At 43.9% G+C, this 17782-nt stretch overlaps 1 protein-coding gene across 1 annotated transcript in view; it reads right to left on the bottom strand.

Moving 5' to 3' along the window:
* Window positions 1–12951: 12951 nt before the first annotated feature.
* The window catches only part of MOGAT1 (monoacylglycerol O-acyltransferase 1), a 34882-nt gene continuing 30051 nt past the window's right edge, over window positions 12952–17782 (bottom strand). The window contains exon 6 of the mRNA XM_040982802.1: window positions 12952–16294. Coding sequence (XP_040838736.1) covers window positions 16140–16294 — 155 coding nt within the window. The 3' untranslated portion in view covers window positions 12952–16139. The remainder of the gene's footprint in view (window positions 16295–17782) is intronic.

Genomic DNA, 17782 nt, shown 5'->3' with positions numbered 1-17782 from the left:
AACTGGATCGCAGGTGCACACTCAGCTGAGCAACCTGTTCAAAGGCACACCACCTGGGGAGATGAAGTTCTGAGGAACTCGTTAGCAGGCTCTGATTTAAGCAAAGCATTCTGGTTAAAGGGAAAAGTAACTCTTCATTTCCCAACACTATCTAAGTAAATTACTTTTCTATGGTTAAGCTATGTAAAGCCTAGCAAAAATAGAGTATCGGCAATTTCCACAACACATGGCAGTTTGGTCTGTAATGGTTTGCTCATGTTTCTTAAAACACAAATTCCCATTTTCCCTTCTGAAAACTCCAGGATTTGCACAATGCTCTCAGAGCTTGCGTCCATAGGTTCCTGTGACGGAACCTGTAAATTGCTTCCTGTTCTTGGTTCATTACTGGTACTCCTTTCATGCCCCATTCACGTCTCAACCTCTTCCTGGAAAGTAGGCTCTGAGATGCTAATATCTTTATTATTTTTGAAGTCAAAAAGCTATCTTAAATATTAAACCAATAAAAATGTTGAAATATGTTTTAGTTTTCTTATGGACATGGCTTAGTAAGCCAAATGGTGTTGGCTTATCACGAAAATACTATTCTGTCTCCCCCAAAATTCTCATTTCTAGAGTCAGTCATTGTCAGCTCCTGTAATTTTTTATGTATTCACACGTGCATTTCTATACTGTATGCATACATTACTATTTCATAGCTTCTTAACATAGCCACCACATGTTTTCTCTCGCCTGTGCACAGGGGCTTTGGTCTCACACGGCCGGCGTCCATTTGCCTCTCCATATAGCTACATCCAGTCATCACTCCCACGTTTATATCTTGTTCCACATGCTCCTTTTCATGTGCTATTCTGCTCTCATTTTGATGTCTCCCAATTTTCTCTACCAAAGAATATAAATAACCGTTCTCTGAGATTTCTTTGATCTGTCTTTGTATTTCCTAACTCCCTTGCTGAGTAGAGTGCCTCCTGGTGAAGCCTTTCCGGAAACAGCTGAAGATTCTTCTGTGTCCATCACCAGCATTCAGGAGGCGGCCATGTAAATAGCTGGGGTTTCTTCCTGGTGGGCTACTACAGCATGGCAAACGGGGACCCACAGGATCAGAACGTGGGTGGGCCATCTCTCTTGAGCAAGTCACTTTCCCCAGAGAGGAATACTCTGCTTCACTTTGGGGAAATATAAATCTAAGTGCTCAGATTATAGGAACCTAGTGGTGGAACAGGACTACGGAACATGCTATCCATTAAGAAGATAATTTACTCACCACTATAAAGGCATCACCCTTTCCATCCCCTTTTAAAGAACCTGTTGTCTTAGAATTCATAGGTTCTAGAATTTTCTAGAACTGAATAGGTAGTGGACTGGCAATCTGCAGAAGTTGGGGAAGGAAATGGACAATCCTGTTGGCCACTGTAAGACTTGGCTCTGCTGTTTTTGGTTCTCTCCAGCCTCTGCTGTCCTCAAGAGACACTCGGGGCCTTTCAGCTCAGTCTTCCGAGATTCAGATACTTCCGGCTGGAGCTTCTTCCTCCTCAGTTCCTTCTGGTAACTTCTTCTTTTAGAGCTCCATCTGCTTTCCATTTTCCCCAACGGTGTTGACATCACTTTCCCATCTTACTTTTCTCCTCTTTTTTTTTCTGACTTTTGACCATTTCTATTCTTTCATTTTCGCTTAGGTGAAGTTTCACGCAGGAATTTTGTTTTAGCTTTTTAAAAAAGTTTTATTACTGATTCCAAAAGTCGTAGTTACAGAGAGCAAGAGAGGCAGGGAGATAATCATTCATCAACTGGTTCACTCCCCAGATAACTACAACCCCCAGTGCTGTGCCAGCCTGGAGCCCAGAGCCAGGAGCTTCATCTGAGTCTCCCACGTGGGCAACAGCTGTCCGTACACGTGGGCTGCCTTCTGTTGCTTTTCTCAGGCCACTAACAGGGAGCTGGAAGTGCAGCAACCAGACACAAAATGGAGCCCATATGAAAGCATTCAGTTTATGATGCTGAACTGGATTTAATAAGCATCCATTTCTTGATGTCTAATTTGAGCCATGTCTAAATGTCGTGCCCACTTAGCGGTGCGTGGGTGTTTAGGGAGGAGAAAAAAACAAAGTTGTATAACTTAGGTGAGAAAAAGTACACTTTCCACCTTCCACTGAAGCTTGCTGTACCACGTGATCATGTCTCAGCCAATGTAACGAAAGTGAAATTGACATGTGCTACTTCATATGCACTTCCGTGCTTCTCTCATCCTGTCTTTCTCTGATTTCCCTTAGACTGGAATATGATGTGTGAATGCGGCTGCCTCCAGCACCAAGGATGCAGACGGAGGTAACTCCAGGGGGTTGGTGGAGCAACAAGCCGGAAAGAACTTGGGTCTTCGAACAAACACGCCATCACTGACTGCACATTCTCAAATGCTGTGGGAGAAAGAAATCAGCCTCTCGGTTAGGCCTCTGTAGTCTGGGGTCTCTTTACGGCCTAGCCCCTCCTGCAACTCCATTCATTGATTTCTACAGTGAATTTGCATTTCTATTATCATGGGATTTAAAAATATACAGAATCTGAGCCCTTGCATTCAGTTACCTTAATCAAGTAGTCTAGGGCTGCAGTGTCGAAGTTGCTTTTTTAATTAACTAGATTTCTTTGATAGTTTGCCAAAATTATGAACCACCCACCTTGGCCAACTTTTTGTATGACACCTTCTTTCTAATCCCATTCTCTTTCTTCATTATGTTTGAGTCTCCATATTTTCCTTCTTCCTAAACTCAAGTGTAAATGTTAGTGCAGGGACCTGGTGCAATAGCCTAATGGCTAAACCCTTGCTTTGCATATGCTAGAATCCCATATGGGCACCGGTCCACGTCCTGGTTGCCTCACTTCCCATCCAGCACTCTGCTTGTGGCCTGGGAAAGCAGTCAAGGACAGCCCAAAACTTTAGGACCCTTCACCTGTGTGGAAGACCCAAAGGAAGTTCCTGGCTCCTGGGTTTAGACTGGCTCAGCTCCAGCCATTGTGGCCATTTGGGGAGTGAACTAACAGATGGAAGATCTTCCTATCTGTCTTAGTCTCTCTTTATATCTGCCTTTCCAATAAAAATTAAAATATATATATTTCAAAGAAATTTATTGCCTTAGACAATAGCTTCTGTCTTTGAAGAACTGCTTTTCTACACTCAGCCCATGGAATTCACATAAAGCAGTGGCCCAACCCTAGCCCAGCGTGAGTACTCACGGCCACACCACTCAGCCAGGACGGTCAGCAGACGGCAGCCTCCTCACCACGTTAAGGGCTGGAGAAGCAGGCGCCAAGTCTGTTCAGTGCAACTCTATCTCACAGAAAATGGAAGCCATTCTTCCTTTATGCTAAATTGACAGCATATATACTTGTAGCTGCTGTGGGGTTGTTTTTTTTTTTTTTTTGATGTACATTTAAAAATTTATTTTCATTTATCTGAAAGGCAAAGCTAGAAACAGAAAGAGACAGAGCGAGATCTCCCGTTGCTGGTTCGCTTACCAGCACTCAGTCTGGATCTCTCGGTTGGCTGGCATGGAACCAACTACCTCGCACATCACCTGCAGAGCCCCTTCCTCCCCGCCACGGGGTGTGCATTAACAGGAAACTACAACTGGTCACAGAGTTGGGCACTTCAAGATGGAACACCAATGTCTTAACTGCTGTGCCAAACACCGGCCCTGCTGCTGGCATTTTAGTTCCATAGAGTGAATCCAGGGGTGAAACCCACACAGTGGAGAGAAGGGTACAAGACACACTGGGATGATACCATTTGGGGATCTGGATTCACATGAATGCCTAGGCTTTTCATCTCTGAGCTATGGGACTCCATACATTCTTTCCATTCCAGCCACATTAACAGGGAGCTGGGTCAGCAGGGGAGAAGCTATGACTCAAAGCAGTGTCCTATCCTGGACGCTGGTGTGGCATGCAGCAGTGTATCCCACTGCACCACAGTTCTCACCAAAAGGGGACTCCTTTCTTCTTCGTGGCTTAAACACAGATTGTGATGTCTGGAGCTATGGTGACAATTTTTGCCACCACAATGAAACAAGCATGAGGTTGATGCATTATAGCCAATACGTCACTGGCTATGTTGGCTAAAGAGCCAATGCTTTCTTGTCTCTAGAGCTGGTATCTATTTGAGCTAGAGACTTAACCATGGTTACTTGGGAGAGAATCAACTAGACAGTTCCTCCTCCTGGGAAACTTTGTTTCTCTAAGATTTTGGTTGTGGTCATGTAATCCCAGGGTTTCAGTTGAAGAGTTCAACTTTCGCACAGCCTAAATCTGTTAACGTACTCAGAGAAGGTGGGATATAAAAATAAGCTATATGAGTTGTGTTTCAAGACTAAATGTTGAACATGGCCAAAGTGTACAGATAACAGTGATTGCTAGTCCCTATGACCCAATGAACTTCTGTACAGAACAGATAATTTCATTACTGTCAGTACTCAATTGGAACTTGAGCTTTTCCTAAGCTTCTTAAGTGGTAAATTAGATAATGAAATGGCTGATAAACCTATTATATCTTTGGTGCTTTTGTAATCATATGTTGTAAATGTATTAAACTCTTGAAGGCAGAAGAAAACAAAACAAAATGTTCAGTAAATGTTCTAAAGGATTTCTCAGTCTACCTCAGGTCTTCAAGTATGTGCTGAGATTCAAATGTCATCAGATATGGGCACTTGATCATTAGAAACACATTAGAAATCCATTAGAAGAGGTATTTTCTCCAGGTATGAATAGAAACTGAATCCCAGAAAGAAAGCATCACACCGTCTGAAAGTCTCTCTCCTCATCCTGGGGTTCAGATTCTCATGGCTTAGGACCCTGAAGTGTGTCTACGTCATTGCAACTGACCAGTGCAGGGAGGAAGACTCAGAACCAACTCTCACCCAAACACAGAGATCTCTCCCAGCCTTAGGTCCATCATTCACATGGAATTCCCAGGAAGTGGAAAATGGCAGGCTATCATGGGGTTACATGGCTAAATTAGAATTATTCATTTGCCATAAGTTGGTTTAAAAGCTCCTCTCTGCAACCTTGAAAACAGCATACCTTCCCTCCCAAAGGTAGAGACTACGGCCAGCACTGCACTGAAACCCCGGGGTGACCAACTCTGCCTGGGGTAGAGAAGATCTCCGCTTCCTTTACTGCAAATCCAGGACCATTTCAGGAAACCTGAGTCAAGCTGGTCACCTTGACTCACATTTGCCTGCCCTTTTTCTTCATGTTCTCTTGCACCTGCCTCATCCTAGCAAGTCCCAGTGGATTCCAGTCTCTTTATGACTCCCTGCCAGATCGTCCAGCCAGAATGCATCTCTCCATCTGACCAGAGCTCTGGTGCTCCAGGTGTGGGATGCAACTTCATTCTGGCAGGTGGCACTCCACAAGGCAGTGCACATTCCCCCAGCATTGCTTCTCTTGGCTGAGCCATTGCTTAACCACCTTTTTGCAGCCGAGAGGTCCCTGGGGGCACGGTTGGCAGAACCATCTTTCTCCATGACACGTGTACATCGCTTGCACCTGTTGGAAGAAATGCACCTAATGGCTTGGGCTCAGGTACCTCCGTGAGAAACTGAATTTCCGGGAGAGGCAGGAAACTCCAATTACATCTGATAACTACAAACAAAGCTAAAAGTAATTCTTCTGCAGATTCTTGCCAAATAATTCTCGCAGGAAAATAGTCCTATGGAACTTAGAGAATTAGCAGAAAACAAGTTACACATCCCAGAAAGGGGATCATTTTGCAAAAAAAAAAAAAAGTAAATAATAAATAAGCAAGAGCCCATAGCAAAGCGGAACCACAGGCAAAGTGGAAGAGAAATGTCCCCTTTGAAATCCTGGCCGTGGGTAGGTTCCGGGCCTATCAAGATGGGGAAAGGGAAATAGCCCCTGCCTAAAGACAGGTTGCAGGAAGCACTTCAGAGGACTTTTGAAGTTCAGCGTCAGTGGGACCTTGTGAAATGTGTTTTCTCTGGCCACCAGGAAAGCACACAACTTTGCAAAAATTCCATCATCTCAGCCTCCAGACTCAGCAGCTGTAATCAAATCACCTTGCTTTATTTTCTAGAACTCTGAAAAGCAACTGTGCAAATACATAGTTCTAAAGGTCGCCTTGCATGTGTGCAATTGAACAAATACAATTGACTATTCTGTGTTCACGGGAGTATGTGCTCTTTGGACTTGTGATCATATCACCTGTCAACTTGGCATGGTACTGGAGGAAAAAAAAAATGGGCTCTGAGTCTTCCAGAGCTTCCATCTAAGACCTTTAGCTGTCTAATGATTGAAGTTAGCAATTGTAGATTCTCAAAAGTCATCAGGAAAATTGCCAAGATCCTTCACAGAGACCTGGTAGGATTAAGAGAATTTAAGTTTTTGCTGTAGAAATCACTCTTTTAGGTTACCAAGAAGGGGTCAGTAAACCTCACCTTCCTTCCGGGTGTACCGTGAATGTGACAACTGGGAATGGGATGCGAAAGGGTCTTTAGTGACTATGGAACGTATACTGTTTACTGCAAAATGTCCATCATGAGGGACCCTCCTCTTCTCTTTGCAGAGACTCATCCCTTCCTTCTCAACTCTTTCCAACGTTGACAGTCTTTGGCCCTTTCCTCTTCCTGTAATTCAACTTTCCCCTCCTTGCCCCTCCTCTTCCCTTGTTTTTTTTTTTTCCTTCTCCTGGATTGTTAGACAAAGCAGAGGCAAGGGAGAAAAGTCATCGAAGAAGGTAGAAAGGGGGTGGGGGGACTCATAAGGGGTTATCTCATCACTTTCTCTTGACTCAGACATAAACCCTCTGGCCTGGCGTGGTGGCCTAGTGGCTGAAGTCCTCGCCTTAAACGTGCCAGGATCTCATATGGGTGCTTGTTCTAATCCCAGTAGCTCCACTTCCCATCCAGCTCCCTACCTGTGGCCTGGGAAAGCAGTCGAGGACGGCCCAAAGCCTTGGGATCTTGCACCTGTGTGAGAGGCCAGGAAGATGCTCCTGGCTCCTGGCTTTGGATTGGCTCAGCTCCAATTGGTTGCAGCTGCTTGGGGAATGAACCATCAGATGGAGGATCTTGCCCTCTGTCTCTCCTCCTCTCTGTGTACCTGCCTTTGCAACAAAAAATAAATAAATCTTTTTTAAAAAAGAGAGAGAGAGCCTCCACTGTCAGAGTCAAGTGCTTTGAAGGCACGTGTGCAGCTCTGTCCCGGGTCAATACAGCACAAGGAATTACTTCTGCTGGGTTACAACCCTTGTTCACTTGTAATCCTGGTACTAAGTTCAATCGACAGTAAATGAAATGCTCATGGAAAAATGGATTTGCAAGGTAAGCTTATTTGGGTGCAAATAAATAACAGAAATAATATGTACACTTATGAACTTTTTGAAGGCCTCTCTTATGCATGAATTTCAAAAACTTCTTTGCTCCTGAATAAATTTATCTTTTAATTCCATTTTCTGTTAGCCTTTTGAAGAACCCTCATATTATTCACAACGCAGGTCAAATTCGGCTTTAACACTATGATTAGTTCCCAAAGGAATGACATTTGCTTTTGGTTCCAGTGATTTAAAATTTCCTTTGTTGAGAGGGTTATTTCAATTATATTAAGGAATATCATACATCTTTATCTGCATCTATACCTGTGTCTATTGTTATATGCAATGTATCATAGTATACATGTTTTTATATAATGTAAAACCATATTACATGTATAAAATTCTCCTGTAGATTTTGATAAAAAAAACTTTAATATAATCCAAAATTCTATATTCATGGATTCAACATTATTTTAAGGCTAGGTCAATTTGAAATTACAAATGGTCTGATCTTCCTCTTGTATCATCAACTAATCTAAGTGAAATCACAGCATTCTGTCATAAAAGGTCCAGGCCAGGTTATGTTAAAAGTCAAATTCCTTTCACATCTAGAATCTTCTTAAGATATTCCAGGAAAGCTGGAGAAAGCAGGGAAGGAGCTGTCAACTGCAAACATTTTTTTTTTTCTTAAATTTAGAACATGTGGCAAACATCTTACGGAGAAAAACATCAAAAGATTCTTAGAGACACACACAGAAGCTGTAAACATGGGAGAAGTAAAATGAATCTCAAAATAGTTTGGAAAGCGATTGTTCCTGAGTTAATGTTCTATGTAGTCACAGCCACACACACCAAAAATGGCAAGACATTGAGTCAAACAGATTGTCCTCTCCCATCTTTAAATCTGTTCGACAAATACTCATCTGTTGGGGAAGGTAATGTGTGCTGTTTAGTGGCGAACATAACATATCGTCAGCACATACAGGGTCCTCAATGCTGTCTTGTGTGCTGAGGGTGGCCACGGGGACTGCTGGGTCTGAAGCCAGGGTAGGTCAGAAGCAGCTATAGACACAGTCCCAGCTAGAGACAGCAGCCCCATCAGTTCCTCGGTGAATGGTGTGTTTGCCGACCCTGTGCTGTGTGCTTGCTCACTGGCATGTGTTTGCTCAGGGTGAGCCACAGAGAACAGGCTCAGCTTAGAGGTGTGGCACCTTTTCTCAGTTGCACCTCCCACCATCCGGCCACAGTTCTATACCTTACTGAGCCCCAACTTCCTATAAGATAAAAATAACACCTACGAGATGGGGATATTTTAAAAATTAACTGCCATAATATAGTAAAAGAATTTAACTCTATATGGCATATTGCAGGTAGCTGACAAGTGTTGCCTATCTTATATGGCAATGATTATTTAGTAGGTTGTGGAGTTAATAAGCTAATTTAAACAAAGTTTCAGTGTTGGGTCCGGAGCAGTAACCTAGCACATAAAGTCTTCACCTTGAATGCACCGGGTCCCATATGGGCACAAGTTCTAATCCTGGCAGCCCTGCTTCCCATCCAGCTCCCTGCTTATGGTCTGGGAAAGCACTCAAGGACAGCCCGAAGCCTTGAGATCCAGCACCCATGTCAAAGTCCAGAGGCTCTGGGCTCCTAACTTCGGATTGGTGCAGCTCTGGCTGTTGTGGCTACTTGGGGAGTGAATTAACAGATGGAAGATCTTCCTCTCTCTCTCTCCTCCTATCTATTTATCTGCCTTTCCAATAAAAATAAATCTTTTTTTCTTAAGATACATTCTATTAAAAAAAAAAAAAGAAGTTTCAGTGTTGTGATGCAGTGGGTTAAGCCCCCATCTGTGATGCTGGCATCCCAATGGGGAGTCCTGCTTTTAATCCTGGCCCACTCTGATCCAGGTTGCTGTTCATGCAGCTGGTAAGGCAGCAAAAGATGGGCAAGTGGACGGTGCTGGACCCTGTACTGGCAAGCACATACAAGAATCAGGTCTGGGATCACCTCAAATGAAGTTTCTTTGGAGATTCCTCCAACTGAACTGCTGATCTCAGAACCCCAACCATGAAGAGACTATGTCAGCCAGTGGATTCTGAAGAGATTTCATTGTGCTTGGAGCAGCGAGATTGGCAGCAATTCAGAACTGTTGAACTATCAAAACTGCTTGAGCAGGACCCTCAGAGCATGCCCCACGTTGGGGACTTGGGATGGATGGGAGGCTGGATGGGGCTTCTCCTTTTGTTTCTCCTCTGACCCCAGAAACAGAAAAAAAAATTAGTGTGGAAACAATGGTCTTACCCACTTTCCTGTAACCCTTGACCCTTCATACCCTAATCAACTAAGTAAGACTATTTAAAAACTATTTTTAAAAAAGAAATAGAAAAAAGAAAATTTAAAACACATACACACACACAAAGATGGTCAAGTTCTTGAAGTCTTGCTACTCGTGTGGGAGACTGTCGCCGTCCAGCAGCGACACTAAAACTTTCGAGGGTCTGGAAAAATAAGAACCGCCACTGCAACAGGAACACACAACGAACACACACACAAACACACGGAGGAACAAACGAATGAACGAGCGAAAAGCCGAACCGAAAAAGGAGCGAACGAAACGGAAAGGCGAACGAAAAACGTATATTGCCGAAAGCAGTCTGCTTATATACAGCTCTCCACCAATCACTTCTCCCCGTGGGTCCACTGGGCGCTACCTGATAGGCCAGTAGCAATAACATAATCGCAGCAGGGGCATCAGCCTATCCCCGTGACTTCCTGTTTGCCTACTGGCGGGACCAACCCCACCTCCTGGCCCTCAACCAGCCGCCATCTTGTGACCACCTATCAGACACATGGGGTCATCTCCTGGCACACGGCTCCCCACAGGAGACCGGGGTGGAATTCTTGGATTCTGGCTTTGGACTGGCCCAGTCCTAACTTTTGCAGCCACTTAGGTAGTTAACCAGTGAGTGAAGTGTTCTATCTCTTCCAAATAATTAATTAAATCTGTTTTAAAAACATTAAAGTCAAAGAGTACTTACAATAAGAACAAATGTTCTTTAGTCAGTAAAATGCTCTGGCCAGTAAAAATGGGTGATGGACTCCAAAAAACACTTAGTAGGTTTCAGACATCAAGGCACATGGTTTGGCATACGAAGTGCTGGCTTCTAAAATGAATTTCATTTTTGACACATTTTAAATTTTGTATTTATTTATTTGAGAAGCAGAGAGCTAGATGGACAGACAACACTCCTAGCTGCTGGTCCATCAGGTTGGACCAGGCTGGCTGAGAACTCAGTCCAGGCTTCTCTAGTTTTTGAGATCATTGTTGCCTCTCTGGATCTCCATGAACAGAAGTTACAGTGAGATATTAGACCTAGGTACTCTGACAGGGACCTCAGACATCAAGGCTAAATGCCTACTGTTAGTTATTTTAAAACAGCTAAAGTTCTAGTTATTACAATATTATTAGGATATTATTACACGCACCTAATTCCTGCAACGGTGAGCTGAAAACACCAGACGCAACGAGGTATCTCAGGAGGTTTATTCCAGCGGGACAGGAACGGGACAGGGTGGTGGGCAGGCAAGGGGGAAAGGGGAAGAAGAGGTGGATGGGGGAGACAGAAGGAAAAAAGAGAGACAGAGCCCACCTGGGGGTCTTTTTGTCACTCAGGTGAGCCTGCACGGTTTGGGGGCAGGAATTGGGGGGGGATTGAAGGCAGGCCCCAGGGGATTGGTGCCTGAGCCTGTCAGAGGTGATTGCCTAAGAATGATTGGTAAGTGGGCAGAGTTGGGGAAGGGGCTGGAAGATTGGGGGTGGGATTCTCAGGTGGAATGCCAGGTTACATCTGATTGGTGGACGGCTAGTCTGGCGTGAATTCCGTAAGCTGTGAGGAAGAGGAAATGGCGCTGGACCCAGGGTGGGGTATTCTAATAACTCCTTACACCTATCCTGACGTGTTCTAAAATTAAAAGATTTTGATTTTCTACCATCATTTTGGTAATGAAATGATTGACTTGATTGTTATAGAAGTTTTGAGATATAATTCACATACTCTAACACCCAACCGTAAGCAATGGTGAGGTGCAGGTTTTTAGTATACTGACAGCATTGTGAACCGTCACTAACATCAGGCGCGCTCATCAGCAGCACCAGCTTCACCTGTCAGCCACACGTGTTCCTACAAGTGTTCCAAGACCGAGCGTGTCTGGCTCACACAGGCTCTCGTTCGGCTTCCTCTTACTGTCCCTATTCCAGGTTCAATCCCGCCTGAAGTTTTCAGTACTCCTGCCTCTGCATCACGGGTCCCTGTCAAGAGGATTTAAAGCACTGACTCTTCATTATGAGAATTTGCAAATACTCCTGACTTTGCTACAATTTTCAGGCCAACTCTAAACTATTTCAACCTTACAAGGGGCTGGGGGAAGGAAAGCATCCCCCTCCAAGTTGAAAAACAAAATACACACAAACACACACAAACTCATTTATCACTCTGGGCAGAAAAGCACATTTATTGGTCAAAACTTTTTAAAATGGAGAAGTTTAAAAAAATACAACAGCAACATGTACCATATAGAAAATATATAAATTCACAGCCTCCTATAAATGTAATAACCTTTTTGAATGTTATAAAGGAAGCGGGTTCTTAAACTACATTTCTCTTATTTACTGAATTCACTTCTTAGAATCGCACAACAAAAGGGAACTGTGGTCCTGGAGACACTGCAGTGTCAACCTGTGTCCCATGTACACGAAGAAAGTGAGAAGATGATTTCTGAACTTCTGCAGGGATAGAGGGAAGTGAGGGGGTGGCAGAGGAAAAGACAATTACCCGGTGAAACACTCCCAAAGAAATGTTATTACCATGACAGATAAAAGCGGGCAAGGGCAGAGGCAGAAGGTGCCATGGGCAACACTCACTCCTACCTCTGCTTATGTCGGAAGGAATTGAGTCAGGACCCTCCAATCAGTGACTGGAAGCCAGAGGCTAAAGTCTGTGTGGGACAGAAGCTCAGAGACTGGAAAGGAGCAGGGCAGTTAGATTCTCCCAGCATCACTGCATGTCTGCACTACAGAGCCTGGAATCTAACCAGGAAGAGCTATGTTCCCAGTTAGCCTGGAAATGGTTTGCAGGACAGCTAGGTAGTCCCTGGGAACATGGGGAGACCAAAACAACTTAACATAATTCTTAATCTGAATCTAACAACTTTGGAAAAGAGAGAGAGTAGCTTCTAATCTTTACCAAACCTCAGTAGGGTCCAACCACTATACAGAAGGAATGTGCAGAAGGAACTCAGGTTGTTAAATAGCTTTTGGCTTAAGACTTGACTTCTTTGACACAATACCAAATTTGTTGTTTTCCGGTTTGGTGCCACCGGTATTCACAGAGTCTGTGTCGGGCCTGGTCTGTGGGGTTGGGACCCAGATGCAAACAAGACACAGGTTCTTCTGTTAAAGAACTCATCATCTCCAGGTTAACTGTAGGTTGCGATAAACATTCTCTTTGTCATTACGAGAGATTAAGGCACAAAGGCACAGGTGTTTGGAAGGATAAATTACAATGACCAACATATGAAGTACTAGAGAAATCCTTCTAGAGGAAGAACTGCTTCTGTATCTGCATCCTGGAAAAACCAGAGAAACTGGTTTAGAAGTGGAAAGATCTACAAATTCTATGTGTCATAATTCCTCCATTGCCAAAAAAAGTGACATGTCGTCACTTTGATTAAACAACACAAACAAGAGAATCATCCCTTGTTGGGCTGTTTGGGGGTGAGGGAAGTTATTGAGCAATTCAACAAATTCCATCAAGTGTTTCTTGCCAGAGGAAAACAGAACTAATACACTGTCTCTCATTGAGCATGGAGCTGGCAGTCTGCATCAGCGAGGTAGTATGGGACAGATGTCAAGTCACAGGGGTGTGGCTAGGTGCCGCCTCTATGCTTCTCATGACAGGGGTGAGATCTCACCCAGCAGCTCTGCAGGACAGCCATGTCAACTCCTCCCAAGCAGCAGCAAAGGACTCACACACAGCCTCTAGCACCCCTTCCTGTGGTTTCCAGGTGTAAAAAGGCCACGCTGGCCAGCTCTTACACATATCTGAAGAGTTAGCCTTCAGTCTGAGCGTAACCAGATTTACCTGGTTATCAGCAATTTCATAAACTTGTAGCTGCAAGACAATGACTCAGTCTATACCAGGCGTGCAAGGGAAAGAAATGTTTTAAGTTACGTAACATACATGCACATTTTGCCAAGGCACTGGGTCCACTTTCTCCCACGTGGCTCTAGAGATAGTTTTGGCATTGTTATTGTTTTGATTTGTAGTTTAAAATTTACATGCAATTCTGTAGAAGGACCTTGTGACCCTAAAAGGTCAAGGAGCACAGGATTACAATTGATAGGATAATATTTGTATGAGAACAACTGGATGGATGCCATTTGTGTGACTGATTGGATGTCCTCTGTATGAGAACAACCGAATGGATACCTTTTGTACAACTGCCTGGGCATCACTTGTATGAGAATAACTGAGTGTGTACCATTCATATAACTAAATGGGTATCATTTGTATGAGAACAGCTGAGTGGACAGCATGTAAATAAGAACACTTGGTGGGACATACAAAACAAAAGGGTTTTGTGGATAAGCTCAATACCTCCTCCCTTATCCCATATGACCCTCAGTCTTTAAAGCCTGATGCCATGAATAAACTTTGGCTTTGACCATCAGTCAGGGTCTACGCGTGTTATTATCGGCTCTGTGCACCAAGCCCACCGCTGCAGGACAGCGACACAATTCCATACTAGACGGGATTCTTGGTAATAGGGGAGATCCCTGACAAATCCCTCTATGCCACACATAAGTGGGAAGCCAAACTTGGTATCAAAGAATTCATTTCGAATCTGCAAAATTTTTTGGGATTTGCAAGCATGACTTGGGTCTAAGAAAATATTTCTGGTGTGGCTGGATCAAGGCCTTTGAAGACCCCCAAAACAAGCTGAGATCATCTTTCTTCTCCCATAAACTATACCAAAAAAATCTCATTTCATGTATGCCATCTGCTAGGATTTTTTAAAATTCCTAAAGGTAAATAATTCCTAATTAGATTTTTTAATTCCTAATGGTAAAATCCAGATAATTTATGAGTGAAAATTTTCTCTTTCTCCTTTTTTTTTTCAGTCTTCTTGCTTTACTAAACATGTACATTTAATCACTTGCCAGACAATTCAGCTGATCTTGGCCAGTCATTACCAATAATGACATTGAAATTCATCTCTACAAAGTCATGAAAGTTCAAGCATAAACTTCTCTGAGGGAATGAAATCTATGGGGTTTGAAATAACATAGAGTCTCATTTCGACCAAAAACAAATAAAACAAAACAAAATAACCCAGGTTCTGGATTGCTCAGTTAGTGTGCCATCAAAGGGATTTAGGCCCAACACCTTCATACAGAACAATACAGAAAGCTGAACTTTCTCACATGGAACCCGTAGTCTTACTCAAGGTCTTGCCCAGCATGATTTTGTAGAGCTGTTGCTCTACTCAAGCCAGGCTCCAGCCCCAGTTTTTATGCTTAAACATTAGACATATTGCCAACAAGCTGTGACACTGTCCACAAATACCTGGGACAGAGGAGGCACAGAAACGAGCAACGAGCCCTGGAGATCCTCTGGAAACCAGGTGTGCTTCCTGCCCGACTAGTTCCTAGCACCGGGTGCTCTCCAGCTTGCCTGCTGGGAGCCAGTCTGCAGCACAGCTGACACCAGGACAGCCACATGGAGCAAACGACCTCCTTCTTAAGGCAGGTCTTACATTTCATTCTAGCAGCTTTAAAATTCCTCATGTTATGGCAAAATCTGGCATATTCTTGAACACACTCATTAATCAGGTACGTACTTCCTGAGTTCCGTGGACCCTTTAGCTCCAACTCCGTGGAGACATCAGCAGAAGCAAGGACAAGGCTCCGCTCATTCAGCTTCAGAGGAGACTCAAGCCCAGCTCACCGGGAATTGGACACATCTCCCCAGAACAACTCTGCTTCAGGGCCTGGCTTACAACGCAAAGGCCATTTGGGAAGGAAATGGAAACCATTTGTGTTGCCATGAAAACCTTTTGGAATTTCCACCGTCTAAAGCACCTGCAAAGCTCAGTCTTGCCGTGGGCTTCCTTGCTGTATCAGAAGGATGCCTCTCTAAGCACGGGGAGAAATGAACAGACGGGCTTTGGCTCACGTGGATTTCCACGTGACAGACTCGTTCTGCTTTCAAGATGACACAAACATTCTACACTATTGTATAAAAATGCGTTGGTTGACATGGGCGAAAGGGCTGAATTATTCCCTCTGTTGCACCTGGTCCAAACAAACCAAGAGTCCCCTCACTCCAGCTCTATGTGCAAATTATGTGGCCCATCTTCTGCATGTCCCAGCTGTGCTAAACCACAGCTGTCACACTGGGTGAAAACATTAGGTACAATGATTCCTACGCCTACTGAAAGGGTCTAATTACTTTTTGAAGATGTCATTTTTTTTTTTTTTGCACCCGGTGAGTAAATCTGAACCTGTTTATAACCTATAAAATGATTTATACCTTTTAAACAAGGGATATTATTAACAGTTCTAAGGTTATCTCCATTCTTACCCTACATTCATCTATCATATATATTTTTTATTTTCTGAGAAAACAACAACATCTGTCACCTTAAATAATACTTTCCAGGTAATTTGATTTCATAGTCAAAAGAGAAAAAGTTATTTAAAATGGCTTTGCTATCACTGCGATGTTCCCTCATCATTTGAGCCTTTAGAGAATGACAATCATTTGAAAACCAGAGTTTCATGCTCTGGGATGCCGTACTTTCCTTTGTGCTCGTCGAATAGTTTTCTTAGTTCCTCCATGTAGGTCTGATGCAGTTGCTCGATCTGCTCCGAGGTCGGGTGTGGAGTCTGAGCAACAGGGATTGGGCGGCCAACTGGAAAAACAGAGAACGCGTCAGGCACGGGAACCGGGAGGAGCGAGGAGCGCACCGCGGGCTTCTGCCTCCGACCGACTGCCAATCACAAAATCAGAATCCTTCCAGCCTGCTGACTCCCAATCCTTTTTCTCACTTCACTGGCCGCCTGCGGCGGTCACCCCATCCCTCTTCTTAACCAATGAGGAGCTTGCCTTCTCAGCAGATACTGCCGTGTGATACCCTGTGGTTTTGCCTTGGAGTCAAAGGCGTTCCTGCGCTGACTGCGGCTGCGAGCCGAGAGCGCACCGCTCTGTGGTCACGTCCCTGGCACGCTGGCCCTGGCACAGCGCCCTCGTTAGGACCAGCTGAATCTGTGAGCCACGAGCATCCCTCCTCTCCTCGCTGTCCTGCTGAACAATGAATGCACTGATAGGTTTTGCAATGCGGTATCTGTATTGGAGAATGCCCAATTACAACGATTCCTTGTGATAATCTGTAAGTCTCAGTCGAAAAAATAAGAAGGCATGCAATGTTCATTGATCTTTTTCATAAAATAAAAAACATGTGAAGATGAGCACATGCTCTTGTATTAAGCATGTTGTATTATTGTATTAAAATGTATTAAGGGGGAAAAGTAGAATAACTTGGCATGATCCTAGGTACAAGAAATATTTATATTTATAGGTGCATAGAGTCTTTTGCATAAAAATATTGAAAGAGAAATAGCTTTCACTAAAGAAGGAGGTGGAGACGGGGAATCCATCACTTTCTCTCTGTTTTAACTGTATTTTCTACTAAGGAGAAAGCATTTGTAGGAGACACATTACCAATATAGTAATTTATTAAAAATAAATCTGGCAAGTTTACATATTTTAAGAGGTGTTTACGCAATAAACAGTATTTCACTGTCTCAGCTTTTTAAGAGAACACAAAACCATATAAGGTGGGTCCGGCAGGACAGCATAGTAACTAAAGTCCTTGCTTAGTATCCCCACCAGGATCCCATATGGGCGCCGGTTCTAATCCCCACACCCTCGCTTTCCCTCCAGCTCCCTGCTTGTGACCTGGGAAAGCAGTCAAGGACGGCCCAAAGCCTTGGGACCCTGCACCTGTATGGGAGACCCTTGAAGAGCTCCTAGCTCCTGGCTTTGCATCAGCCTAGCTCCGGCCGTTGAAGCCACTTGGGTAGTGAATCAATGGATATAAGCTCTGTCTCTCCCTTTTCTCTCTATATCTGCTTTTCCAATAAAAAATACATTTAACAAGATAAAAACAAATCCCAAGGCTTTGGCTCGTACCCTCACGGCACCCCCTGCTGGTGGTCTTGTTATATTACAGAGTCCACCTACTGCCACCCCCTGCCCCCCAGCAAAATACTTCTGACCTTTGACCCTCTGGGCTAGGATAAGGAACTAGCTGTAGACAGGACTTCTATGTCCGTTCCTGAATTACTGTGTGACACCTACCAGCCCCACATCAATTAGAAATGGCGTTCACAGAAAGCAG

Source organism: Ochotona curzoniae, unplaced genomic scaffold (assembly GCF_017591425.1).
Source record: "Ochotona curzoniae isolate NIBS_2020 unplaced genomic scaffold, NIBS_Ocur_1.0 contig_3643, whole genome shotgun sequence".
In the NCBI taxonomy this organism is placed as follows: Eukaryota; Metazoa; Chordata; class Mammalia; order Lagomorpha; family Ochotonidae; genus Ochotona; species Ochotona curzoniae.
This window is presented reverse-complemented; position numbering and strand designations above follow the sequence as displayed.